Source organism: Salvelinus alpinus, unplaced genomic scaffold, assembly GCF_045679555.1.
Source record: "Salvelinus alpinus unplaced genomic scaffold, SLU_Salpinus.1 scaffold_45, whole genome shotgun sequence".
NCBI classification, from domain to species: Eukaryota; Metazoa; Chordata; class Actinopteri; order Salmoniformes; family Salmonidae; genus Salvelinus; species Salvelinus alpinus.
In genome coordinates, this window is record NW_027255986.1 from 268418 (window position 1) to 296071 (window position 27654).

Consider the following 27654-nt stretch of genomic DNA (forward strand, 5'->3'; position numbering starts at 1 on the left):
AGGACAGTTAGCTGGAGGACCACTGACCAATAAGAACACAGGAGGACAGTTAGCTGGAGGACCACTGACCAATAAGTGGTCCTATAGGAGGACAGTTAGATGAGGACCATTGCAGCAGAATGAACATGAAGTTAGTTTAAATTCTGTAAAGAAGCTGAAGGAAAAGCATGACTATATTGGGGTCAGATCTAGCTTCTATACTTCTAAAGGCTTGGTGGTGCTCTTCACTTAACTTGGTTGGCCTGTTATACTGGGATCAGACCTAGCTTCTAAAGGCTTGGTACCTTGTGTGTGAGGGTGTGCTGGCGGAGGGTTATAGTTAGGGGTCAGGGGTCAGAGTTAGGTACCTTGTGTGTGAGGGCGTGCTGGCGGAGGATTATGGTTAGGGGTCAGGGGTCAGTGTTAGGTACCTTGTGTGTGAGGGCGTGCTGGCGGAGGGTTATAGTTAGGGGCCAGGGGTCAGAGTTAGGTACCTTGTGTGTGAGGGCGTGCTGGCGGAGGGTTATAGTTAGGGGCCAGGGGTCAGTGTTAGGTACCTTGTGTGTGAGGGCGTGCTGGCGGAGGGTTATAGTTAGGGGCCAGGGGTCAGTGTTAGGTACCTTGTGTGTGAGGGCGTGCTGGCGGAGGGTTATAGTTAGGGGCCAGGGGTCAGTGTTAGGTACCTTGTGTGTGAGGGCGTGCTGGCGGAGGGTTATAGTTAGGGGCCAGGGGTCAGAGTTAGGTACCTTGTGTGTGAGGGGGTGCTGGCGGAGGGTTATGGTCAGGGGTCAGAGTTAGGTACCTTGTGTGTGAGGGCGTGCTGGCGGAGGGTTATGGTCAGGGGTCAGGGGTCAGAGTTAGGTACCTTGTGTGTGAGGGTGTGCTGGCGGAGGATTATGGTTAGGGGTCAGAGTTAGGTACCTTGTGTGTGAGGGCGTGCTGGCGGAGGATTATGGTTAGGGGTCAGGGGTCAGAGTTAGGTACCTTGGGTGTGCTGGCGGAGGGTTATAGTTAGGGGTCAGGGGTCAGAGTTAGGTTCCTTGTGTGTGAGGGCGTGCTGGCGGAGGATTATGGTTAGGGGTCAGGGGTCAGAGTTAGGTACCTTGTGTGTGAGGGCGTGCTGGCGGAGGATTATGGTTAGGGGTCAGGGGTCAGAGTTAGGTACCTTGTGTGTGAGGGCGTGCTGGCGGAGGGTTATGGTCAGGGGTCAGGGGTCAGAGTTCGGTACCTTGTGTGTGAGGGCGTGCTGGCGGAGGATTATGGTTAGGGGTCAGGGGTCAGAGTTAGGTACCTTGTGTGTGAGGGTGTGCTGGCGGAGGGTTATAGTTAGGGGTCAGGGGTCAGAGTTAGGTACCTTGTGTGTGAGGGCGTGCTGGCGGAGGGTTATGGTTAGGGGTCAGGGGTCAGAGTTAGGTACCTTGTGTGTGAGGGCGTGCTGGCGGAGGATTATGGTTAGGGGTCAGGGGTCAGAGTTAGGTACCTTGTGTGTGAGGGCGTGCTGGCGGAGGGTTATGGTTAGGGGTCAGAGTTAGGTACCTTGTGTGTGAGGGCGTGCTGGCGGAGGGTTATGGTTAGGGGTCAGGGGTCAGAGTTAGGTACCTTGTGTGTGAGGGCGTGCTGGCGGAGGATTATGGTTAGGGGTCAGAGTTAGGTACCTTGTGTGTGAGGGCGTGCTGGAGGAGGGTTATGGTTAGGGGTCAGAGTTAGGTACCTTGTGTGTGAGGGCGTGCTGGCGGAGGGTTATGGTTAGGGGTCAGGGGTCAGAGTTAGGTACCTTGTGTGTGAGGGCGTGCTGGCGGAGGATTATGGTTAGGGGTCAGAGTTAGGTACCTTGTGTGTGAGGGCGTGCTGGCGGAGGGTTATAGTTAGGGGTCAGGGGTCAGAGTTAGGTACCTTGTGTGTGAGGGTGTGCTGGCGGAGGGTTATGGTTAGGGGTCAGAGTTAGGTACCTTGTGTGTGAGGGCGTGCTGGCGGAGGGTTATGGTTAGGGGTCAGGGGTCAGAGTTAGGTACCTTGTGTGTGAGGGTGTGCTGGCGGAGGGTTATGGTTAGGGGTCAGGGTTAGGTACCTTGTGTGTGAGGGCGTGCTGGCGGAGGGTTATGGTTAGGGGTCAGAGTTAGGTACCTTGTGTGTGAGGGCGTGCTGGCGGAGGGTTATGGTTAGGGGTCAGGGGTCAGAGTTAGGTACCTTGTGTGTGAGGGCGTGCTGGCGGAGGGTTATGGTTAGGGGTCAGGGGTCAGAGTTAGGTACCTTGTGTGTGAGGGCGTGCTGGCGGAGGGTTATGGTTAGGGGTCAGGGGTCAGAGTTAGGTACCTTGTGTGTGAGGGCGTGCTGGCGGAGGTGGTGCAGCTGGACAAACTCCAGGCCGCAGTGGGAACAGGAGTACGGCCGAGGACTCTGGTGTTTCAGTAGATGATTCTGCAGCTGGCTGCGGTAGGTGAAGGACTTGTCGCACTCTGTACACTGGTAACTAGTTGGTCCCTGGTGGCTGGTCTGGTGGCGCTTCAGATGGGCGTAGGTGGGGAACTCCATGCCACACTGGGAACACACGTGGCAGCGCCCGCGCTCGTGTTTGGTCTCGTGGGCGCGGAGCTCGCTGGGGTAGGCGAAGCCACGGCGACAGAAGCGGCAGCTGTAAGGTTTGACGTCGGTGTGCTGCAGCATGTGTCTCTTCAGGTGGGAGGTCTGGGTGAAGCCCTTCTTACACACGGTGCATTTATGAGGCCTAGTTCCCTGGTGGGTGAGCAGGTGGGTCTGCAGGTGGCTGGGCTGTTTAAACAGCTTCCCACAGTGGGGGCAGGCGTGGGGCTTGATGCCCTGGTGACCCAGGATGTGAGTTACCAGGTTGTACTTGGAGGTGTAAGACTTTTCACACATACGACACTTCCATCTCTTCAGCCCCTCCCCCATGTCCACACAGTACGACTCATCTATCTGGATGTTGATGTCTAGACGGTCAACCCTCCGGCCGTGGTGACGATGGGTCCCTCCTCTTCCTGCTCCTGCTCCTCCTCTTCCCCCCACCCCCTGCTCCAGCTGGTTGCCCCACATCATACCCTGGCTGTTCTCATGGTAGATCTCCCCCCCCTCGTACCCCCCCACCTCGCTGGACTGGAAGTAGCTGCTGATAGTCTCCTCCTGTCCTCCTTTCATCAGGCTGTTTCCCTGCTCTCCCTCTCCCTCCTCCTCCTCCTCCCCCCTTGCTCTCTCCTGATGCCCCCTCTGCCCCTGCAGGCCTCGATGCCCCGGCTCCCCTTTATGGCTGTGGCCGGCCTGGGAGTGTGTGTGAGGGTGTGTGTTAGCCTGCTGGCTGGACATGTCTCTGTCACACTCGGCACAGCCTTTTTGGGCGGCGGCACGGAGAGAGGCGGGGTCAACCTGGACCAATCCCCCTCTAGTAGTAGCCAGGTTGTTCAGCATGTGAACACAGGACGTCAGGCCAGTGATAACCCCCTCTCCTTTCACTTGGGATGACCCGTCCACAGGCACTCCAGCATGGCGCTCGGGCCCTACCATCTTCCCCTCGGGGGGTGGTCCGTGCCACCTCCTCTGGCTACAGCTGGGCTGCATGTGTCCGTCTTCAGGCAGGTTGTCTCCCAGGTAATCTCCGTTAGCTCCTATCAGCTGATCAGCGTATTCGTAATCCACCCCCTCTACAGGCAGGGCAGGGGACTCTTTAGGTTCTCCTGTGTAGAAGCCATTAGGAGCGATGGTAGCACCGAACACCTCATTCTGAGAGATGAGCCCCAGAACAGCAGCCTGGGCTAGAGACAGAACCACCACAGGATCAGTCTGAGTGCCAGAATCAACCTGTCTGGCCATAGCCCTGGGCTCACATCTAACCAGGCGCCTGCTGGCTTCCTCCTGAGACACAGACAGGGAGAGGGACAAGGTTAGTACTGCAGTCAACACATCTTTACAATCTACCATGTTGATCAGAGATATCAGCAGAGTCAGTGAGGAGAGAATTCATCACCTATCAGCCCTGGTCAACCATCATCACTAATATCACCCATCAGCCCTGGTCAACCATCATCTATAATATCACCTATCAGCCCTGGTCAACCATCATCACTAATATCACCTATCAGCCCTGGTCAACCATCATCACTAATATCACCTATCAGCCCTGGTCAACCATCATCACTAATATCACCTATCAGCCCTGGTCAACCATCATCAATAATATCACCTATCAGCCCTGGTCAACCATCATCACTAATATCACCTATCAGCCCTGGTCAACCATCATCACTAATATCACCTCTCAGCCCTGGTCAACCATCATCACTAATATCACCTCTCAGCCCTGGTCAACCATCATCACTAATATCACCTCTCAGCCCCTGGTCAACCATCATCACTAATATCACCTCTCAGCCCTGGTCAACCATCATCAATAATATCACCTCTCAGCCCTGGTCAACCATCATCAATAATATCACCTCTCAGCCCTGGTCAACCATCATCACTAATATCACCTCTCAGCCCTGGTCAACCATCATCAATAATATCACCTATCAGCCCTGGTCAACCATCATCAATAATATCACCTCTCAGCCCTGGTCAACCATCATCACTAATATCACCTCTCAGCCCTGGTCAACCATCATCACTAATATCACCTATCAGCCCTGGTCAACCATCATCACTAATATCACCTATCAGCCCTGGTCAACCATCATCAATAATATCACCTCTCAGCCCTGGTCAACCATCATCACTAATATCACCCATCAGCCCTGGTCAACCATCATCAATAATATCACCTATCAGCCCTGGTCAACCATCATCACTAATATCACCTATCAGCCCTGGTCAACCATCATCACTAATATCACCTATCAGCCCTGGTCAACCATCATCACTAATATCACCTATCAGCCCTGGTCAACCATCATCACTAATATCACCTCTCAGCCCCTGGTCAACCATCATCAATAATATCACCCATCAGCCCTGGTCAACCATCATCACGAATATCACCTATCAGCCCTGGTCAACCATCATCAATAAAATCACCTATCAGCCCTGGTCAACCATCATCACTAATATCACCTCTCAGCCCTGGTCAACCATCACCACTAATATCACCTATCAGCCCTGGTCAACCATCATCACTAATATCACCTATCAGCCCCTGGTCAACCATCATCACTAATATCACCCATCAGCCCTGGTCAACCATCATCACTAATATCACCCATCAGCCCTGGTCAACCATCATCACTAATATCACCTATCAGCCCTGGTCAACCATCATCAATAATATCACCTATCAGCCCTGGTCAACCATCATCAATAATATCACCTATCAGCCCTGGTCAACCATCATCAATAATATCACCTATCATCCCTGGTCAACCATCATCAATAATATCACCTATCAGCCCCTGGTCAACCATCATCACTAATATCACCTATCAGCCCTGGTCAACCATCATCACTAATATCACCTATCAGCCCTGGTCAACCATCATCAATAATATCACCTCTCATCCCTGGTCAACCATCATCAATAATATCACCTATCAGCCCTGGTCAACCATCATCACTAATATCACCTCTCAGCCCTGGTCAACCATCATCACTAATATCACCTCTCAGCCCTGGTCAACCATCATCACCTATCAGCCCCTGGTCAACCATCATCAATAATACCAATAACAGCAACTCAACTGAGGTAGCCTATTGGTTAAGAGCGTTGGGCCAGCAACTCAACTGAGGTAGCCTATCGGTTAAGAGCGTTGGGCCAGCAACTCAACTGAGGTAGCCTATCGGTTAAGAGCGTTGGGCCAGCAACTCAACTGAGGTAGCCTATCGGTTAAGAGCGTTGGGCCAGCAACTCAACTGAGGTAGCCTATCGGTTAAGAGCGTTGGGCCAGCAACTCAACTGAGGTAGCCTATCGGTTAAGAGCGATGGGCCAGCAACTCAACTGAGGTAACCTATCGGTTAAGAGCGTTGGGCCAGCAACTCAACTGAGGTAGCCTATCGGTTAAGAGCGTTGGGCCAGCAACTCAACTGAGGTAGCCTATCGGTTAAGAGCGTTGGGCCAGCAACTCAACTGAGGTAGCCTATCGGTTAAGAGCGTTGGGCCAGCAACTGAAAGGTCGTTGGTTCAAATCCCAGAGGCAACTAGGTGAAGAATCTGTCGACGTGCCCTTGAGCAATGCACTTAACCCTAATTGCTCCTGTAATTCATTCTGGATAAGAGCGTCTGCTAAATGACTAAAATGTAAAATGACAGGGAGGCGTATTAGGAATCTTGATATAGGAGTTAGCGAGCTAACGTTGGTCAACTGAGTTGAACTCAGGATAACAGGTGACATGAAAGAGGCTCACCTTTTAGTCAGCCAATTTCTATGGCAAAGAAACCTCCAGAACTAACCTGCTCCGGGGCACACTATCTCAGGGCTGTAATTTATGCTGAATGAAGTGTTGGAGCTGAGTGTTGAAGACCAACCAAATCAGATCCCCATTCACAATCCTTTACTTTAGATTCATCTAGATTCTATACCGATCCATAATATCATCTGAACATGGAGCTAACTAAATGAATCCACACAGTAAGAAGACTACAACTACACTTTCATGGTAACATAATGTTGTCCTTACATGATAATATGATATGGTGACAGATCTGGTCTGAGAACAGTTAGACTCAATGTTGTCCTTACATGATAATATGATATGGTGACAGATCTGGTCTGAGAACAGTTAGACTCAATGTTGTCCTTACATGATAATATGATATGGTGACAGATCTGGTCTGAGAACAGTTAGACTCAATGTTGTCCTTACATGATAATATGATATGGTGACAGATCTGGTCTGAGAACAGTTAGACTCAATGTTGTCCTTACATGATAATATGATATGGTGACAGATCTGGTCTGAGAACAGTTAGACTCAATGTTGTCCTTACATGATAATATGATATGGTGACAGATCTGGTCTGAGAACAGTTAGACTCAATGTTGTCCTTACATGATAATATGATATGGTAACAGATCTGGTCTGAGAACAGTTAGACTCAATGTTGTCCTTACATGATAATATGATATGGTAACAGATCTGGTCTGAGAACAGTTAGACTCAATGTTGTCCTTACATGATAATATGATATGGTAACAGATCTGGTCTGAGAACAGTTAGACTCAATGTTGTCCTTACATGATAATATGATATGGTAACAGATCTGGTCTGAGAACAGTTAGACTCAATGTTGTCCTTACATGATAATATGATATGGTAACAGATCTGGTCTGAGAACAGTTAGACTCAATGTTGTCCTTACATGATAATATGATATGGTAACAGATCTGGTCTGAGAACAGTTAGACTCAATGTTGTCCTTACATGATAATATGATATGGTGACAGATCTGGTCTGAGAACAGTTAGAGAGAGAGAGAAAGAGAGAGAGGTCAGAGAGAGAGAGAGAGAGAGAGAGAGAGAGAGAGAGAGAGAGAAGAGAGAGAGAGAGAGAGAGAGAAGAGAGAGAGAGACAGAGAGACAGAGAGAACAGACACAGAGAGCGAGAGAAAGAAGAAGGGGGGAGGAAAATGAAAGTGGGTGATGGAGGAGAGGGGGAGGGGAGAAAGAGAATGGATGAAATAGGGGGATGGAGAGAGAGAGAGAGAAAGAGAAGGAAAGAGAGGAGAAAGAGAAGGAAAGAGAGGGGGAGGGAGAGAGAGAGAAGGAAAGAGAGGGGGAGGGAGAGAGAGAGAAGGAAAGAGAGGGGGAGGGAGAGAGAGAGAAGGAAAGAGAGGGGGAGGGAGAGAGAGAGAAGGAAAGAGAGGGGGAGGGAGAGAGAGAGAAGGAAAGAGAGGGGGAGGGAGAGAGAGAGAATGAAAGAGAGGGGGAGGGAGAGAGAGAGAATGAAAAAGAGGGGGAGGGAGAGAGAGAGAATGAAAGAGAGGGGGAGGGAGAGAGAGAGAATGAAAGAGAGGGGGAGGGAGAGAGAGAGAATGAAAGAGAGGGGGAGGGAGAGAGAGAGAATGAAAAGAGGGGGAGGGAGAGAGAGAGAATGAAAAGAGAAAGACACTGGAGAGAAAAGAGGAAGGGAGGGCAGTGAATGAGAGTGAGAGGGTGAAAGAGGCGGGTGGGGGAGAGGGAGGCAGTGAGCAAACAAAAAAGAGAGAGGAAATGGAGGGGGAGAGGGAGAGAAAAGGGAGGGGAGAGTGAGTGAGCAAGAGAGAGAAAAGGGAGGGGAGAGAAAAGGGAGGGGGAGAGGGAGTGAGCAAGAGAGAGAAAATGGAGGGGGAGAGGGAGTGAGCAAGAGAGAGAAAAAGGGAGGGGAGAGGGAGAGAGGGAGAGAAAAGGGAGGGGAGAGGGAGTGAGCAAGCGAGAGAGAGGGAGAGATAGATAGAAATGACTAAATGAAAGGCAGACAAAATGAAAGATTAAATCGTGTAGAGAGAGAAAGAGAGAGAGACAGAGAGATGACAAAATGAAAGATTAGATCATGAAGAAAGAGACGGAGAGAGAGAGCAACAGAGAGAGAGAGAGAGAGAGAGAGAGAGCAAGAGACAGATGACAAAATGAAAGATTAGATCATGAAGAGAGAGACGGAGAGAGCAAGAGACAGAGAGCGCGAGAGAGAGAGAGAGAGAGAGAGAGACAGAGAGACAAAATGAAAGAATAAATCATGAAGAAAGAGAGCGAGATGAAAGAGCTTTAAACAGACATTTGAGGCTGTTGGGACGAAATATGGCGAAAGGCTTCACCTAAAAGGAGGGAGAACGTTTTAAACAACAACTATCACATTTTCTCCTTCTCAACACTCTCAAACTGCATGTTCCAACTAATCACCACTAAATCAAACTACTGAACACATCAAAGGTAAATGTTAACCTTAATCCTGTGGTTACCAGCCCAGAACTCACCACATTCTTCCTGTTGTGATGTTTCAGGTGCTTCAAGGACCTCATTCTCCAGACAGAGAGACAGAGTGTCTCAGAGACAGAAGAGAGGAAGTGTTCTGCTCCTATTTATAGTCAGGAAGGAGGCGGGCCTTCTGGCTCCTCCCCCTACCACCTCTCTCTCTCTCTCTCTCTCTCTCTCTCTCTCTCTCTCTCTCTCTCTCTCTCTCTCTCTCTCTCTCTCTCTCTCTCTCTCTCTCTCTCTCTCTCTCTCTCTCTCTCTCTCTCTCTCTCTCTCTCTCTCTCTCTCTCTCTCTCTCTCTCTCTCTCTCTCTCTCTCTCTCTCTCTCTCTCTCTCTCTCTCTCTCTCTCTCTCTCTCTCTCTCTCTCTCTCTCTCTCTCTCTCTCTCTCTCTCTCTCTCTCTCTCTCTCTCTCTCTCTCTCTCTCTCTCTCTCTCTCTCTCTCTCTCTCTCTCTCTCAGGTTAAAGAAGGATGTTTAAGCCTTAAGACAATTGAGACATGGATTGTGTACATGTGCCATTCAGAGGGTGAATGGGCAAGACAAAGTACCTTTGAACGGTTATGGTAGTAGGTTTGAGTCAAGAACTGCAACACTGCTGGGTCTTTCACACTCAACAGTTTCCCATGTGTATCAAGAATGGTCCCGGCCTCACAACCGTAGCCCAAGTGTAACCACAGCAGCCCAGGAGGTCCACATTGGGCTTCTTCACCTGCGGATGAAACTGAGGGATCATCTGAGACCAGCCACCCAGACAGCGGATGAAACTGAGGGATCGTCTGAGACCAGCCACCCAGACAGCGGATGAAACTGAGGGATCATCTGAGACCAGCCACCCAGACAGCTGATGAAACTGAGGGATCATCTGAGACCAGCCACCCAGACAGCTGATGAAACTGAGGGATCGTCTGAGACCAGCCACCCAGACAGCTGATGAAACTGAGGGATCATCTGAGACCAGCCACCCAGACAGCTGATGAAACTGAGGGATCGTCTGAGACCAGCCACCCAGACAGCTGATGAAACTGAGGGATCATCTGAGACCAGCCACCCAGACAGCTGATGAAACTGAGGGTTTGTCTGAGACCAGCCACCCAGACAGCTGATGAAACTGAGGGATCATCTGAGACCAGCCACCCAGACAGCGGATGAAACTGAGGGATCGTCTGAGACCAGCCACCCAGACAGCTGATGAAACTGAGGGATCATCTGAGACCAGCCACCCAGACAGCTGATGAAACTGAGGGATCATCTGAGACCAGCCACCCAGACAGCGGATGAAACTGAGGGATCATCTGAGACCAGCCTGAGGCCCATTGTCGTGCCATTCATCCGCCGCCATCACCTCATGTTTCAGTATGATAATGCACGGTCCCATGTCGCAAGGATCTGAACACAATTCCTGGAAGCTGAAAATGTCCCAGTTCTTCCATGGCCTGCATACTCAGACATGTCACTAATTGAGCATGTTTGGGATGCTCTGGGTCGACATGTACGACAGTGTGTTCCAGTTCCTGCCAATATCCATCAACTTCACACAGCCATTGAAGAGGAGTGGCACAACATTCCACAGGTCTCAATTAACAGCCTTATTAACTCTATGCGATGGAGATGTGTTGCGGTGCTTGAGGCAAATGGTGGTCACACCAGATACTGACTGGTTTTCTGATCCACGCGTCTACCTTTTTGTTAAGGTATCTGTGGCCAACAGATGCATATCTGTATTCCCAGTCATGTGAAATCCATAGATTAGGGCCTAATGAATTCAGACGGGAATGAGTAAGGTCTGGATTGAGCTGACCATGCTCTGACCATGCTCTGACCATGCTCTGACCATGCTCTGACCATGCGCGTTCACACGAGAGGGAGCTCTGTTCCATCGCACTTCTGAAGACAATGGAATTCTCCGGTTGAAACGTTATTGAAGATGTATGTTAAAAACATCCTAAAGATTGATTCAATACATCGTTTCACATGTTTCTACTGACTGTTACGGAACTTTTTGACATTTCGTCTGCTTTTAGTGAACGTGCTTCCTGACTTTGGATTTGTTTACCAAACACGCTGACAAAAATAGCTATTTGGACATAAATGATGGACATTACCGAACAAAACTAACATTTCTTGTGGAAGTGGGAGTCCTGGGAGTGCATTCCGACGAAGATCAGCAAAGGTAAGTGAACATTTAAAATGCTATACATGAGTTTTGTTGACTGCACAATTTGGCAGGTAACTGTATGGCTTCCTTTTGTGGCTGAACGCTGTTCTCAGATTATTGAATATTGTGCTTTTGACGTAAAGCTTTTTTGAAATCTGACACAGCGGTTGCATTAAGAACAAGTGTATCTTTAATTCTATGTAAAACATCTTTCATCAAAGTTTATGATGAGTATTTCTGTTATTTGACGTGGCTCTCTGCAATTTCTCCAGATATTTTGGAGGCATTTCTGAACATGGCGCCAATGTAAACTGAGGTTTTTGGATATAAATATGAACTTTATCGAACAAAACATATATGTATTGTGTAACATGAAGTCCTATGAGTGTCATCTGATGAAGATCATCAAAGGTTAGTGATTCATTTTATCTCTATTTCTGCGTTTTGTGACTCCTGTCTTTGGCTGGAAAAATGGCTGTGTTTTTCTGTGATTTTGCGGTGACCTAACATAATCGTTTGTGGTGCTTTCGCTGTAAAGCCTTTTTGAAATCGGACACTGTGGTGGGATTAACAAAAAGTGTATCTTTAAAATGGTGTGAAATACTTGTATGCTTGAGGAATTGTAATTATGAGATTTCTGTTGTTTGAATTTGGCGCCCTGCACTTTCACTGGCTGATGTCATATCGATCCCGTTAACGGGACTTCAGCCATAAGAAGTTTTTTAACTGACTTGCCTACTTAAATAAAAGGTTAAATAATGTTGAACTGGATGCTGATAAACTGAAACCAATAAGGTCTAGTCTCTAGGTAAAAACTGATAGGGGATCTCACCATGTAAATAGTCTGTCCCCTGGTCAACACTACACTAGTACTGGGGGAAACTGAGCTCAACACTGTCCCCTGGTCAACACTACACTAGTACTGGGGGAAACTGAGCTCAACACTGTCCCCTGGTCAACACTACACTAGTACTGGGGAAACTGAGATCAACACTGTCCCCTGGTCTGTCCCCTGGTCAACACTACACTAGTACTGGGGGAAACTGAGCTCAACACTGTCCCCTGGTCAACACTACACTAGTACTGGGGGAACTGAACTCAACACTGTCCCCTGGTCAACACTACACTAGTACTGGGGGAAACTGAGCTCAACACTGTCCCCTGGTCTGTCCCCTGGTCCACACTACACTAGTACTGGGGGAACTGAGCTCAACACTGTCCCCTGGTCAACACTACACTAGTACTGGGGGAACTGAACTCAACACTGTCCCCTGGTCAACACTACACTAGTACTGGGGGAAACTGAGATCAACACTGTCCCCTGGTCAACACTACACTAGTACTGGGGGGAACTGAGCTCAACACTGTCCCCTGGTCTGTCCCCTGGTCAACACTACACTAGTACTGGGGGGAACTGAGCTCAACACTGTCCCCTGGTCTGTCCCCTGGTCAACACTACACTAGTACTGGGGGAACTGAGCTCAACACTGTCCCCTGGTCTGTCCCCTGGTCAACACTACACTAGTACTGGGGGAAACTGAGCTCAACACTGTCCCCTGGTCAACACTATACTAGTACTGGGGGAAACTGAGATCAACACTGTCCCCTGGTCTGTCCCCTGGTCAACACTACACTAGTACTGGGGGAACTGAGCTCAACACTGTCCCCTGGTCTGTCCCCTGGTCCACACTACACTAGTACTGGGGGGAACTGAGCTCAACACTGTCCCCTGGTCTGTCCCCTGGTCCACACTACACTAGTACTGGGGGAAACTGAGCTCAACACTGTCCCCTGGTCAACACTACACTAGTACTGGGGGAACTGAGCTCAACACTGTCCCCTGGTCAACACTACACTAGTACTGGGGAAACTGAGCTCAACACTGTCCCCTGGTCCACACTACACTAGTACTGGGGGAAACTGAGCTCAACACTGTCCCTTGGTCAACACTACACTAGTACTGGGGAAACTGAGCTCAACACTGTCCCCTGGTCCACACTACACTAGTACTGGGGAACTGAGCTCAACACTGTCCCCTGGTCTGTGTCCCCTGGTCCACACTACACTAGTACTGGGGGAAACTGAGCTCAACACTGTCCCCTGGTCAACACTACACTAGTACTGGGGGAAACTGAGCTCAACACTGTCCCCTGGTCCACACTACACTAGTACTGGGGGAAACTGAGCTCAACACTGTCCCCTGGTCCACACTACACTAGTACTGGGGGTAACTGAGCTCAACACTGTCACCTGGTCAACACTACACTAGTACTGGGGGAAACTGAGATCAACACTGTCCCCTGGTCCACACTACACTAGTACTGGGGGAAACTGAGCTCAACACTGTCCCCTGGTCAACACTACACTAGTACTGGGGTAACTGAGCTCAACACTGTCCCCTGGTCTGTCCCCTGGTCAACACTACACTAGTACTGGGGGAACTGAGCTCAACACTGTCCCCTGGTCAACACTACACTAGTACTGGGGGAAACTGAGCTCAACACTGTCCCCTGGTCTGTCCCCTGGTCAACACTACACTAGTACTTGGGAAACTGAGATCAACACTGTCCCCTGGTCTGTCCCCTGGTCAACACTACACTAGTACTGGGGGAAACTGAGCTCAACACTGTCCCCTGGTCTGTCCCCTGGTCAACACTACACTAGTACTGGGGAAACTGAGATCAACACTGTCCCCTGGTCAACACTACACTAGTACTGGGGGAAACTGAGATCAACACTGTCCCCTGGTCTGTCCCCTGGTCAACACTACACTAGTACTGGGGGAAACTGAGGTCAACACTGTCCCCTGGTCAACACTACACTAGTACTGGGGGAAACTGAGCTCAACACTGTCCCCTGGTCAACACTATACTAGTACTGGGGAAACTGAGATCAACACTGTCCCCTGGTCTGTCCCCTGGTCAACACTACACTAGTACTGGGGTAACTGAGCTCAACACTGTCCCCTGGTCAACACTACACTAGTACTGGGGGAACTGAGCTCAACACTGTCCCCTGGTCTGTCCCCTGGTCCACACTACACTAGTACTGGGGAAACTGAGCTCAACACTGTCCTCTGGTCTGTCCCCTGGTCAACACTACACTAGTACTGGGGGTAACTGAGCTCAACACTGTCCCCTGGTCTGTCCCCTGGTCAACACTACACTAGTACTGGGGGGAACTGAGCTCAACACTGTCCTCTGGTCTGTCCCCTGGTCCACACTACACTAGTACTGGGTTAACTGAGCTCAACACTGTCCCCTGGTCCACACTACACTAGTACTGGGGGAACTGAGCTCAACACTGTCCCCAGGTCTGTCCCCTGGTCAACACTACACTAGTACTGGGGAAACTGAGGTCAACACTGTCCCCTGGTCAACACTACACTAGTACTGGGGGAAACTGAGATCAACACTGTCCCCTGGTCAACACTACACTAGTACTGGGGGAAACTGAGATCAACACTGTCCCCTGGTCTGTCCCCTGGTCCACACTACACTAGTACTGGGGGAAACTGAGCTCAACACTGTCCCCTGGTCAACATTACACTAGTACTGGGGGAACTGAGCTCAACACTGTCCCCTGGTCAACACTACACTAGTACTGGGGGAAACTGAGCTCAACACTGTCCCCTGGTCTGTCCCCTGGTCAACACTACACTAGTACTTGGGAAACTGAGATCAACACTGTCCCCTGGTCTGTCCCCTGGTCAACACTACACTAGTACTGGGGGAAACTGAGCTCAACACTGTCCCCTGGTCTGTCCCCTGGTCAACACTACACTAGTACTGGGGAAACTGAGATCAACACTGTCCCCTGGTCAACACTACACTAGTACTGGGGGAAACTGAGATCAACACTGTCCCCTGGTCTGTCCCCTGGTCAACACTACACTAGTACTGGGGGAAACTGAGGTCAACACTGTCCCCTGGTCAACACTACACTAGTACTGGGGGAAACTGAGCTCAACACTGTCCCCTGGTCAACACTATACTAGTACTGGGGAAACTGAGATCAACACTGTCCCCTGGTCTGTCCCCTGGTCAACACTACACTAGTACTGGGGTAACTGAGCTCAACACTGTCCCCTGGTCAACACTACACTAGTACTGGGGTAACTGAGCTCAACACTGTCCCCTGGTCTGTCCCCTGGTCCACACTACACTAGTACTGGGGAAACTGAGCTCAACACTGTCCTCTGGTCTGTCCCCTGGTCAACACTACACTAGTACTGGGGGAACTGAGCTCAACACTGTCCCCTGGTCAACACTACACTAGTACTGGGGGAAACTGAGATCAACACTGTCCCCTGGTCTGTCCCCTGGTCAACACTACACTAGTACTGGGGGAAACTGAGATCAACACTGTCCCCTGGTCAACACTACACTAGTACTGGGGAAACTGAGCTCAACACTGTCCCCTGGTCTGTCCCCTGGTCAACACTATACTAGTACTGGGGAAACTGAGATCAACACTGTTTCCTGGTCAACACTACACTAGTACTGGGGTAACTGAGCTCAACACTGTCCCCTGGTCTACACTACACTAGTACTGGGGAAACTGAGCTCAACACTGTCCCCTGGTCCACACTACACTAGTACTGGGGAAACTGAGATCAACACTGTCCCCTGGTCAACACTACACTAGTACTGGGGAAACTGAGATCAACACTGTCCCCTGGTCAACACTACACTAGTACTGGGGAAACTGAGCTCAACACTGTCCCCTGGTCTGTCCCCTGGTCAACACTATACTAGTACTGGGGAAACTGAGCTCAACACTGTCCCCTGGTCAACACTATACTAGTACTGGGGAAACTGAGCTCAACACTGTCCCCTGGTCTGTCCCCTGGTCAACACTACACTAGTACTGGGGAAACTGAGCTCAACACTGTCCCCTGGTCAACACTACACTAGTACTGGGGAAACTGAGCTCAACACTGTCCCCTGGTCCACACTACACTAGTACTGGGGAAACTGAGATCAACACTGTCCCCTGGTCAACACTACACTAGTACTGGGGGAAACTGAGATCAACACTGTCCCCTGGTCAACACTACACTAGTACTGGGGGAAACTGAGATCAACACTGTCCCCTGGTCAACACTACACTAGTACTGGGGAAAACTGAGATCAACACTGTCCCCTGGTCAACACTACACTAGTACTGGGGAAAATGAGCTCAACACTGTCCCCTGGTCCACACTACACTAGTACTGGGGAAACTGAGATCAACACTGTCCCCTGGTCAACACTACACTAGTACTGGGGGAAACTGAGATCAACACTGTCCCCTGCTCAACACTACACTAGTACTGGGGGAAACTGAGATCAACACTGTCCCCTGGTCAACACTACACTAGTACTGGGGGAAACTGAGATCAACACTGTCCCCTGGTCAACACTACACTAGTACTGGGGGAAACTGAGATCAACACTGTCCCCTGGTCTGTCCCCTGGTCAACACTACACTAGTACTGGGGAAACTGAGATCAACACTGTCCCCTGGTCAACACTACACTAGTACTGAGGAAACTGAGCTCAACACTGTCCCCTGGTCTGTCCCCTGGTCCGTCAGCATATTGTGTATTACAGAAATGGACACCTGTGGAACCCAACCAACAGCCATGACCCACAGAGAAGCAGATATTGTGTTGTAATAGACAGTATGTGGGACACCATGGTTCTAATAATGGTTAGACACCAACACACTGGGACACTTCTAGAGATAACTAACTAACACCAGCTTTAAGTAGATCAGATTCAGAGGTTTGTTTAAAGCACATTTCTGAATCAAATATCAGTCAGTAAAGTTGGTATAATAAATGGTCTGGAAGAGGGGAAACAACATGATGGAGAGAATATGAAGGAGAGAGGGAAAAAACTGATGGAGAGAACATGGTGGAAAGAGGGAGGATAGGCTTTCAGAGGAGAGGACAAAATGGGGGCGTAATGGAGGAAGCACAGAGAGAGAGGGAGAGAGTGAGCAGAGAGAAAGAGAGAGCAGAGAGAGAGCTAGAACAGATGATTGCATGGAATGAAAGAGGGATTGAGGGGGGAGGGAAGGGAGGAGATAAAGAGAACAGGGGAGGGAGGGAGGGAGTGAAATGGTGGAGTGAGGGAGAAGGAAAATGAGAGGCAGCAGCAGTGGGGGAAGGGAGAATGGTAGAGAGAGAGAAAGAGAGAAAGAGAGAGGAGATGGGGGCAGGGAGAATGGTAGAGAGAGAGAAAGAGAGAAAGAGAGAGGAGATGGGGGAAGGGAGCAATGTGAGAGAGAAAGAGAACGGGAGGGGCAGGGTGCAACGTGAGAGGGAGGGAGGGAATGCAGAGAGAGAGGGAGGGGAGAGAGCAAAGGAGGGAGGGAGGGAGGGGAGAGAGCAAAGGAGAGGGAGGGAGGGAGAGCGCAATAGAGAGAGGAAGGAGGGAGGGAGGAGGAAGGGAGTGAGTGAGATGGAAACCGAGAGCAAAAGAGAGAGAAAACAAGAGCGAGAGACAGAGACAGAGAGAGAGAGAGAGAGAGAGAGGGAGAGAGAGAGAGAGAGGGAGAATGAGAGAGAGAGGGAGAATGAGAGAAGGACATAGCAAAGAGGAACAGAAAGAGAGAGAGGGGGAAGGGAAAGAGAGAGAGAGGGGGAGAATGAGAGAAGGACAGAGCAAAGAGGAACAGAAAGAGAGAGAGGGGGAAGGGAACGAGAGAGAGAGAGAGAGAGAGGGGGAAGAGAAAGAGAGAGAGAGAGAGAGAGAGGGGGAAGGGAAAGAGAGAGAGAAACATATAGAAAGAGGATAGATAAGTCTTGCTCCACTATGTGTTGTTACACAAACATGGCTACAACAAAACAGTTGAATACACAGACAGCTTGACAATATTAGTTTCATCAGTGTATTCAAGAATTCTACTCTGTTAACCCCCTGTATCTTCATACCCATGAGAGACTAAATGTTATGGAGTCTGAACCATGTTAGCCTATGGTCACCTAGCCAGGTGTAGACCCCGTCACCTAGCCAGGTATAGACCCTGTCACCTAGCCAGGTATAGACCCTGTCACCTAGCCAGGCATAGACCCCGTCACCTAGCCAGGTATAGACCCTGTCACCTAGCCAGGTATAGACCCTGTCACCTAGCCAGGTATAGACCCTGTCACCTAGCCAGGTATAGACCCTATCACCTAGCCAGGTATAGACCCTGTCACCTAGCCAGGTATAGACACTGTACCCTAACCAGATTTAGACCCAGTCACCTAGCCAGGTATAAACCCTGTCACCTAGCCAGGTATAGACCCAGTCACCTGTACCCTAGCCAGGTATAGACCCTGTCACCTGTACCCTAGCCGGGTATAGACCCTGTCACCTAGCCAGGTATAGACCCTGTCACCTGTACCCTAGTTAGGTATAGACCCTGTCACCTAGCCAGGTATGGACCCTGTCACCTGTACCCTAGCCGGGTATAGACCCTGTCACCTAGCCAGGTATAGACCCTGTCACCTGTACCCTAGCCAGGTATAGACCCTGTCACCTAGCCAGGTATAGACCCTGTCACCTGTACCCTAGCCAGGTATAGACCCTGTCACCTAGCCAGGTATAGACCCTGTACCCTAGCCAGGTATAGACCCTGTCACCTAGCCAGGTATAGACCCTGTACCCTAGCCAGGTATAGACCCTGTCACCTAGCCAGGTATAGACCCTGTCACCTGTACCCTAGCCAGGCATAGACCCTGTCACCTGTACCCTAGCCAGGTATAGACCCTGTCACCTAGCCAGGCATAGACCCTGTCACCTGTACCCTAGCCAGGTATAGACCCTGTCACCTAGACAGGTATAGACCCTGTCACCTAGCCAGGTATAGACACTGTACCCTAACCAGATTTAGACCCAGTCACCTAGCCAGGTATAAACCCTGTCACCTAGCCAGGTATAGACCCAGTCACCTGTACCCTAGCCAGGTATAGACCCTGTCACCTGTACCCTAGCCGGGTATAGACCCTGTCACCTAGCCAGGTATAGACCCTGTCACCTGTACCCTAGTTAGGTATAGACCCTGTCACCTAGCCAGGTATAGACCCTGTCACCTGTACCCTAGCCGGGTATAGACCCTGTCACCTAGCCAGGTATAGACCCTGTCACCTGTACCCTAGCCAGGTATAGACCCTGTCACCTAGCCAGGTATAGACCCTGTCACCTGTACCCTAGCTAGGTATAGACCCTGTCACCTAGCCAGGTATAGACCCTGTCACCTAGCCAGGTATAGACCCTGTCACCTGTACCCTAGCCAGGCATGGACCCTGTCACCTGTACCCTAGCCAGGTATAGACCCTGTCACCTAGACAGGTATAGACCCTGTACCCTAGCCAGGTATAGTCCCTGTACCCTAGCCAGGCATAGACCCTGTTACCTAGCCAGGTATAGACCCTGTCACCTAGCCAGGTATAGACCCTGTCACCTGTACCCTAGCCAGGTATAGATCATGTCACCTGTACCCTAGCCAGGTATAGACCCTGTCACCTGTACCCTAGCCAGGTATAGATCATGTCACCTGTACCCTAGCCAGGTTTAGACCCTGTCACCTGTACCCTAGACAGGTATAGACCCTGTCACCTAGCCAGGTATAGACCCTGTCACCTAGCCAGGTATAGACCCTGTCACCTGTACCCTAGCCAGGTATAGACCCTGTCACCTGTACCCTAGCCAGGTATAGACCCTGTCACCTGTACCCTAGCCAGGTATAGACCCTGTCACCTAGCCAGGTATAGACCCTGTACCCTAGCCAGGTATAGACCCTGTCACCTAGCCAGGCATAGACCCTGTCACCTGGCCAGGTATAGACCCTGTACCCTTGCCAGGTATAGACCTTGTACCCTAGCCAGGTTTAGACCCAGTCACCTAGCCAGGTATAAACCCTGTCACCTAACCAGGTATAGACCCAGTCACCTGTACCCTAGCCAGGTATAGTCCCTGTACCCTAGCTAGGTATAGACCCTGTCACCTAGCCAGGTATAGACCCTGTCACCTGTACCCTAGCCAGGTATAGACCCTGTCACCTAGCCAGGTATAGACCCTGTACCCTAGCCAGGTATAGACCCTGTCACCTAGCCAGGCATAGACCCTGTCAACTGTACCCTAGCCAGTTATAGACCCTGTACCCTAGCCAGGTATAGACCCTGTACCCTAGCCAGGTATAGACCCTGTCACCTAGCCAGGTATAGACCCTGTCACCTGTACCCTAGCCAGGTATAGACCCTGTACCCTAGCCAGGTATAGACCCTGTCACCTGTACCCTAGCCAGTTATAGACCCTGTCACCTAGCCAGGTATGGACCCTGTCACCTAGCCAGGTATAGACCATGTCACCTGTCACCTAGCCAGGCATAGATCCCATCACCTGTCACTTAGCCAGGTATAGACCCTGTCACTTAGCCAGGTATAGACCCTGTCACTTAGCCAGGTATAGACCCTGTCACCTAGCCAGGTATAGACCCTGTCACCTAGCCAGGTATAGACCCTGTCACCTAGCCAGGTTTAGACCCTGTCACCTGTACCCTAGCCAGGTATAGACCCTGTCACCTGTACCCTAGCCAGGCATGGACCCTGTCACCTGTACCCAAGCCAGGTATAGACCCTGTCACCTAGCCAGGTATAGTCCCTGTACCCTAGCTAGGTATAGACCCTGTCACCTAGCCAGGTATAGACCCTGTCACCTGTACCCTAGCCAGGTATAGACCCTGTCACCTAGCCAGGTATAGTCCCTGTACCCTAGCTAGGTATAGACCCTGTCACCTAGCCAGGTATAGACCCTGTCACCTGTACCCTAGCCAGGTATAGACCCTGTCACCTAGCCAGGTATAGACCCTGTACCCTAGCCAGGTATAGACCCTGTCACCTAGCCAGGCATAGACCCTGTCAACTGTACCCTAGCCAGTTATAGACCCTGTACCCTAGCCAGGTATAGACCCTGTACCCTAGCCAGGTATAGACCCTGTCACCTAGCCAGGTATAGACCCTGTCACCTGTACCCTAGCCAGGTATAGACCCTGTACCCTAGCCAGGTATAGACCCTGTCACCTGTACCCTAGCCAGTTATAGACCCTGTCACCTAGCCAGGTATGGACCCTGTCACCTAGCCAGGTATAGACCATGTCACCTGTCACCTAGCCAGGCATAGATCCCATCACCTGTCACTTAGCCAGGTATAGACCCTGTCACTTAGCCAGGTATAGACCCTGTCACCTAGCCAGGTATAGACCCTGTCACCTAGCCAGGTATAGACCCTGTCACCTAGCCAGGTTTAGACCCTGTCACCTGTACCCTAGCCAGGTATAGACCCTGTCACCTGTACCCTAGCCAGGCATGGACCCTGTCACCTGTACCCAAGCCAGGTATAGACCCTGTACCCTAGCCAGGCATAGACCCTGTCACCTAGCCAGGTATAGACCCTGTCACCTGTACCCTAGCCAGGTATAGACCCTGTACCCTAGCCAGGTATAGACCCTGTCACCTAGCCAGGCATAGACCCTGTCACCTGGCCAGGTATAGACCCTGTACCCTTGCCAGGTATAGACCTTGTACCCTAGCCAGGTTTAGACCCAGTCACCTAGCCAGGTATAAACCCTGTCACCTAACCAGGTATAGACCCAGTCACCTGTACCCTAGCCAGGTATAGACCCTGTCACCTAGCCAGGTATAGACCCTGTACCCTAGCCAGGTATAGACCCTGTCACCTAGCCAGGCATAGACCCTGTCAACTGTACCCTAGCCAGTTATAGACCCTGTACCCTAGCCAGGTATAGACCCTGTACCCTAGCCAGGTATAGACCCTGTCACCTAGCCAGGTATAGACCCTGTCACCTGTACCCTAGCCAGGTATAGACCCTGTACCCTAGCCAGGTATAGACCCTGTCACCTGTACCCTAGCCAGGTATAGACCCTGTACCCTAGCCAGGTAAAGACCCTGTACCCTTGGAGGTAGATTACCAGGTTAAACATTCAACATACCTGCTATAAGGTTGGAGGTAGACTACCAGGTTAAACATTCAACACACCTGCTATAAGGTTGGAGGTAGACTACCAGGTTAAACATTCAACACACCTGCTATAAGGTTGGAGGAAGACTACCAGGTTAAACATTCAACACACCTGCTATAAGGTTGGAGGTAGACTACCAGGTTAAACATTCAACACACCTGCTATAAGGTTGGAGGTAGTCTACCAGGTTAAACATTCAACACACCTGCTATAAGATTGGAGGTAGACTACCAGGTTAAACATTCAACATACCTGCTATAAGGTTGGAAGTAGACTACCAGGTTAAACATTCAACACACCTGCTATAAGGTTGGAGGTAGACTACCAGGTTAAACATTCAACACACCTGCTATAAGGTTGGAGGAAGACTACCAGGTTAAACATTCAACACACCTGCTATAAGGTTGGAGGTAGACTACCAGGTTAAACATTCAACACACCTGCTATAAGGTTGGAGGTAGTCTACCAGGTTAAACATTCAACACACCTGCTATAAAATTGGAGGTAGACTACCAGGTTAAACATTCAACATACCTGCTATAAGGTTGGAAGTAGACTACCAGGTTAAACATTCAACACACCTGCTATAAGGTTGGAGGTAGACTACCAGGTTAAACATTCAACACACCTGCTATAAGGTTGGAGGTAGTCTACCAGGTTAAACATTCAACACACCTGCTATAAGATTGGAGGTAGACTACCAGGTTAAACATTCAACATACCTGCTATAAGGTTGGAAGTAGACTACCGGGTTAAACATTCAACACACCTGCTATAAGGTTGGAGGTAGACTACCAGGTTAAACATTCAACACACCTGCTATAAGGTTGGAGGTAGACTACCAGGTTAAACATTAAACATACTATAATCTACTGTACCACCTCCATGACATTACTATAATCTACTGTACCACCTCCATGACATTACTATAATCTACTGTACCACCTCCATGACATTACTATAATCTACTGTACCACCTCAATGACATTACTATAATCTACTGTACCACCACCATGACATTACTATAATCTACTGTACCACCTCCATGACATTACTATAATCTACTGTACCACCTCCATGACATTACTATAATCTACAGTACCACCTCCATGACATTACTATAATCTACTGTACCACCTCCATGACATTACTATAATCTACAGTACCACCACCATGACATTACTATAATCTACAGTACCACCTCCATGACATTACTATAATCTACTGTACCACCTCCATGACATTACTATAATCTACTGTACCACCTCCATGACATTACTATAATCTACTGTGCCACCTCCATGACATTACTATAATCTACTGTGCCACCTCCATGACATTACTATAATCTACTGTACCATCTCCATGACATTACTATAATCTACTGTACCACCTCCATGACATTACTATAATCTACTGTACCACCTCCATGACATTACTATAATCTACTGTACCACCTCCATGACATTACTATAATCTACTGTACCTCCATGACATTACTATATCTACTATACCACCTCCATGACATTACTATAATCTACAGTACCACCTCCATGACATTACTATAATCTACTGTACCACCTCCATGACATTACTATAATCTACTGTACCACCTCCATGACATTACTATAATCTACTGTACCACCTCCATGACATTACTATAATCTACTGTACCACCTCCATGACATTACTATAATCTACTGTACCACCTCCATGACATTACTATAATCTACTGTACCACCTCCATGACATTACTATAATCTACTGTACCACCTCCATGACATTACTATAATCTACAGTACCACCTCCATGATATTACTATAATCTACTGTACCACCTCCATGATATTACTATAATCTACTGTACCACCTCCATGACATTACTATAATCTACTGTACCACCTCCATGACATTACTATAATCTACAGTACCACCTCCATGATATTACTATAATCTACTGTACCACCTCCATGACATTACTATAATCTACTGTACCACCTCCATGACATTACTATAATCTACTGTACCACCTCCATGACATAACTATAATCTACTATACCTCCATGACATTACTATAATCTACTGTACCACCTCCATGACATTACTATAATCTACTGTACCACCTCCATGACATTACTATAATCTACTGTACCACCTCCATGACATTACTATAATCTACTGTACCACCTCCATGACATTACTATAATCTACTGTACCACCTCCATGACATTACTATAATCTACTATACCACCGCCATGACATTGCTATAATCTACTGTACCACCTCCATGACATTACTATAATCTACTGTACCACCACCATGACATTACTATAATCTACTGTACCACCTCCATGACATTACTATAATCTACTGTACCACCTCCATGACATTACTATAATCTACTGTACCACCACCATGACATTACTATAACCTACTGTACCACCTCCATGACATTACTATAATCTACTGTACCACCTCCATGACATTACTATAATCTACTGTACCACCTCCATGACATTACTATAATCTACTGTACCACCTCCATGACATTACTATAATCTACTGTACCACCTCCATGACATTACTATAATCTACAGTACCACCTCCATGACATTACTATAATCTACTGTACCACCTCCATGACATTACTATAATCTACAGTACCACCACCATGACATTACTATAATCTACAGTACCACCTCCATGACATTACTATAATCTACTGTACCACCTCCATGACATTACTATAATCTACTGTACCACCTCCATGACATTACTATAATCTACTGTGCCACCTCCATGACATTACTATAATCTACTGTACCATCTCCATGACATTACTATAATCTACTGTACCACCTCCATGACATTACTATAATCTACTGTACCACCTCCATGACATTACTATAATCTACTGTACCACCTCCATGACATTACTATGATCTACTATACCTCCATGACATTACTATAATCTACTGTACCACCTCCATGACAATACTATAATCTACTGTACCACCGCCATGACATTACTATAATCTACAGTACCACCCCCATGACATTGCTATAATCTACTGTACCACCTCCATGACATTACTATAATCTACTGTACCACCTCCATGACATTACTATAATCTACTGTACCACCTCCATGACATTACTATAATCTACTGTACCACCTCCATGACATTACTATAATCTACTGTACCACCTCCATGACATTACTATAATCTACTGTACCACCTCCATGACATTACTATAATCTACTGTACCACCTCCATGACATTACTATAATCTACTGTACCACCTCCATGACATTACTATAATCTACTGTACCACCTCCATGACATTACTATAATCTACTGTACCACCTCCATGACATTACTATAATCTACTATACCACCTCCATGACATTACTATAATCTACTGTACCACCTCCATGACATTACTATAATCTACTGTACCACCTCCATGACATTACTATAATCTACTGTACCACCTCCATGACATTACTATAATCTACTGTACCACCTCCATGACATTACTATAATCTACTGTACCACCTCCATGACATTACTATAATCTACTGTACCACCTCCATGACATTACTATAATCTACTGTACCACCTCCATGACATTACTATAATCTACTGTACCACCTCCATGACATTACTATAAACTCCAGTACCAGACGATCAACTCATCAACCAGATGTTCAGAAGCACCTGGTATGCAGTGCACTACCTGCGACAGTGGGTCCCGTGCTTATTCACCAAGATCTGACTACTATTAATGATCCATTACACTGGGCGTACCTGTAATGCAGTACAATAATCCATATCACTGTGTTGCCTAAATAGATGTCCCTGACTGTATTGTGGGGCAATTCATTATCAGGTAGAACAGAAAACCACCAGTACTCCAGACCTCATAGGGACAGATCTGTATACCCCTGGACTAGATCATAACTTTAAAAAACTGTAGTTGAGGCTAATGATGATGTTGATGCTTTACAAAAGACTAGAGAATGGGTCAGAAATCCATTCATTTGGAACAAGAAGCATCAGCCTTGAGTCCAATTCCTCCATGGTCCTACCAAATGTATCCAACAGCACAAAAACCACCAGTAATTGTTTCAATTGGCTGGTCATTATTAGTCTCTGAACACGCCACTATCTTTAAATGGGCCGGTAACTTGAAAGGAAAACTAAGTTGAAGAAAGACCGGGTCTGGACGGGCCTCCTACAGACAGGTTCGGCCAGACCCGCTAGTGGCATGGAGGGCTCAGCTCTGAGATGGGGATAGCTAGTGTAGCCTCGCTCCTCGTTTATGGGTCTCTTTCACATTCCCTCCATCCCCCTCACGACGCCATCTGTTTGTGGCGTGGGACATAGAATGTGGAAGTCAAATAAAAGACGACATTTTGGCTCCATAGTGGCTGACGTAGACGGGCTGTTTGTTTACAAGCCGTTGTTAGCCGCCATAAAGATAACGACGCGTAAACAAGCACGCTACACACTCGCGGTACGCAGAGAACCATTTTCAGAGCGAGTGAAAAGGACTTTGATACATTACGCTAGACTAGAGACCCAGTCGCCTCGCCGGCCGGTCTACTGGATTCGCTGTTTCCTCCTTTATTTCACCAATTAACAGATATTCAACTCACCTGGTTCCAAAAGAGGTTTATGGTGGCGAAGTGATTGTGTCGGGTTTTAATATGAGAAGACAGTTTGAACGTTGTGTCCCCGTTGACGTTGTATGTAGAGCAGGACGGAAGGAGGAAGGGAGAGGGGTGACGTAAATGAATAAACAACAGAGACCTCCTCCTCGCCGGCAGACAGGACAGACGTGCTGATCAACTGACCTGGAGAATAGACACCTCGTTACTATTGCCATATTACTAACATATAATACATGTACCACCTTTACTTTCTTTTTAGTCATAGAACACATTCCGGTAGGCCAATAGGCTCCAACTCAAGGTCTGCCCCTAGCGGACTAAACCTCATTCCATGGTGAAGGAAGTTTATGGTGAACTTCACCAACAGAGTGGAGCAGAGACCAGGCTTTGCGGAATCTAGCTCCGACTACATTGATTCGCTCAAGGTCAATACCCCAAAAAATGTCAATCATGAAACGCCTACCTTGTACCTATGTTTGTCCTCTGTAGTCGTGGGCCTTTCTTTGTTTGCTGAAATGTATACTTTTTCAATAAACATTCATCAAATACAACCACCGACTTTTATTCTCGTTTCTGAAGGAAAGGGATGACATGACGTATGCATATGTCTCCAAATACCATTGTCCAATCAAATCACACGCTCTACAGCTGGTGACAACCAATCATATTTAGATCATTACAGGCGCCAGTAAACAATACTGTTGTTGCATAACTGTATAGACATTTCTGTCCCGACTCGAGAGATACTGAGAAATAACGAGAGAAATCATAGAAATAGACACGTGTTTTTTACAATCATTTTATAGGTTTCATTTACACACGTCATCGGATTTACATTGACACGTGTTCTGAGTTTCCACCTTCGAGAAACAGAAACGAGCAAAAAGTCGGTGGTGGTTGTATTCACGTTCATTGAAAAAGTATGGATTTCAGCAAGCAAAG

The 27654-nt window shown here is 48.5% G+C and overlaps 1 protein-coding gene across 2 annotated transcripts in view; it reads right to left on the bottom strand.

Moving 5' to 3' along the window:
* The window catches only part of znf710b (zinc finger protein 710b), a 50680-nt gene extending 23360 nt beyond the window's left edge, over positions 1 to 27320 (bottom strand). Inside the window, exons 1-3 of one of the 2 annotated variants that reach the window (XM_071388617.1) lie at positions 27176 to 27320; positions 26698 to 26895; positions 2293 to 3843 (exon numbers count right to left, since the gene is read on the bottom strand). In XM_071388617.1, the coding sequence (XP_071244718.1) occupies positions 2293 to 3801 (1509 nt within the window). In that variant the 5' untranslated portion in view covers positions 3802 to 3843; positions 26698 to 26895; positions 27176 to 27320. Of the gene's footprint in view, positions 1 to 2292; positions 3844 to 8867; positions 8956 to 26697; positions 26896 to 27175 lie in introns of those variants that run through there. The other variant, XM_071388616.1, reaches the window with a different exon arrangement.
* Between the last annotated feature and the right edge of the window lie 334 nt (positions 27321 to 27654).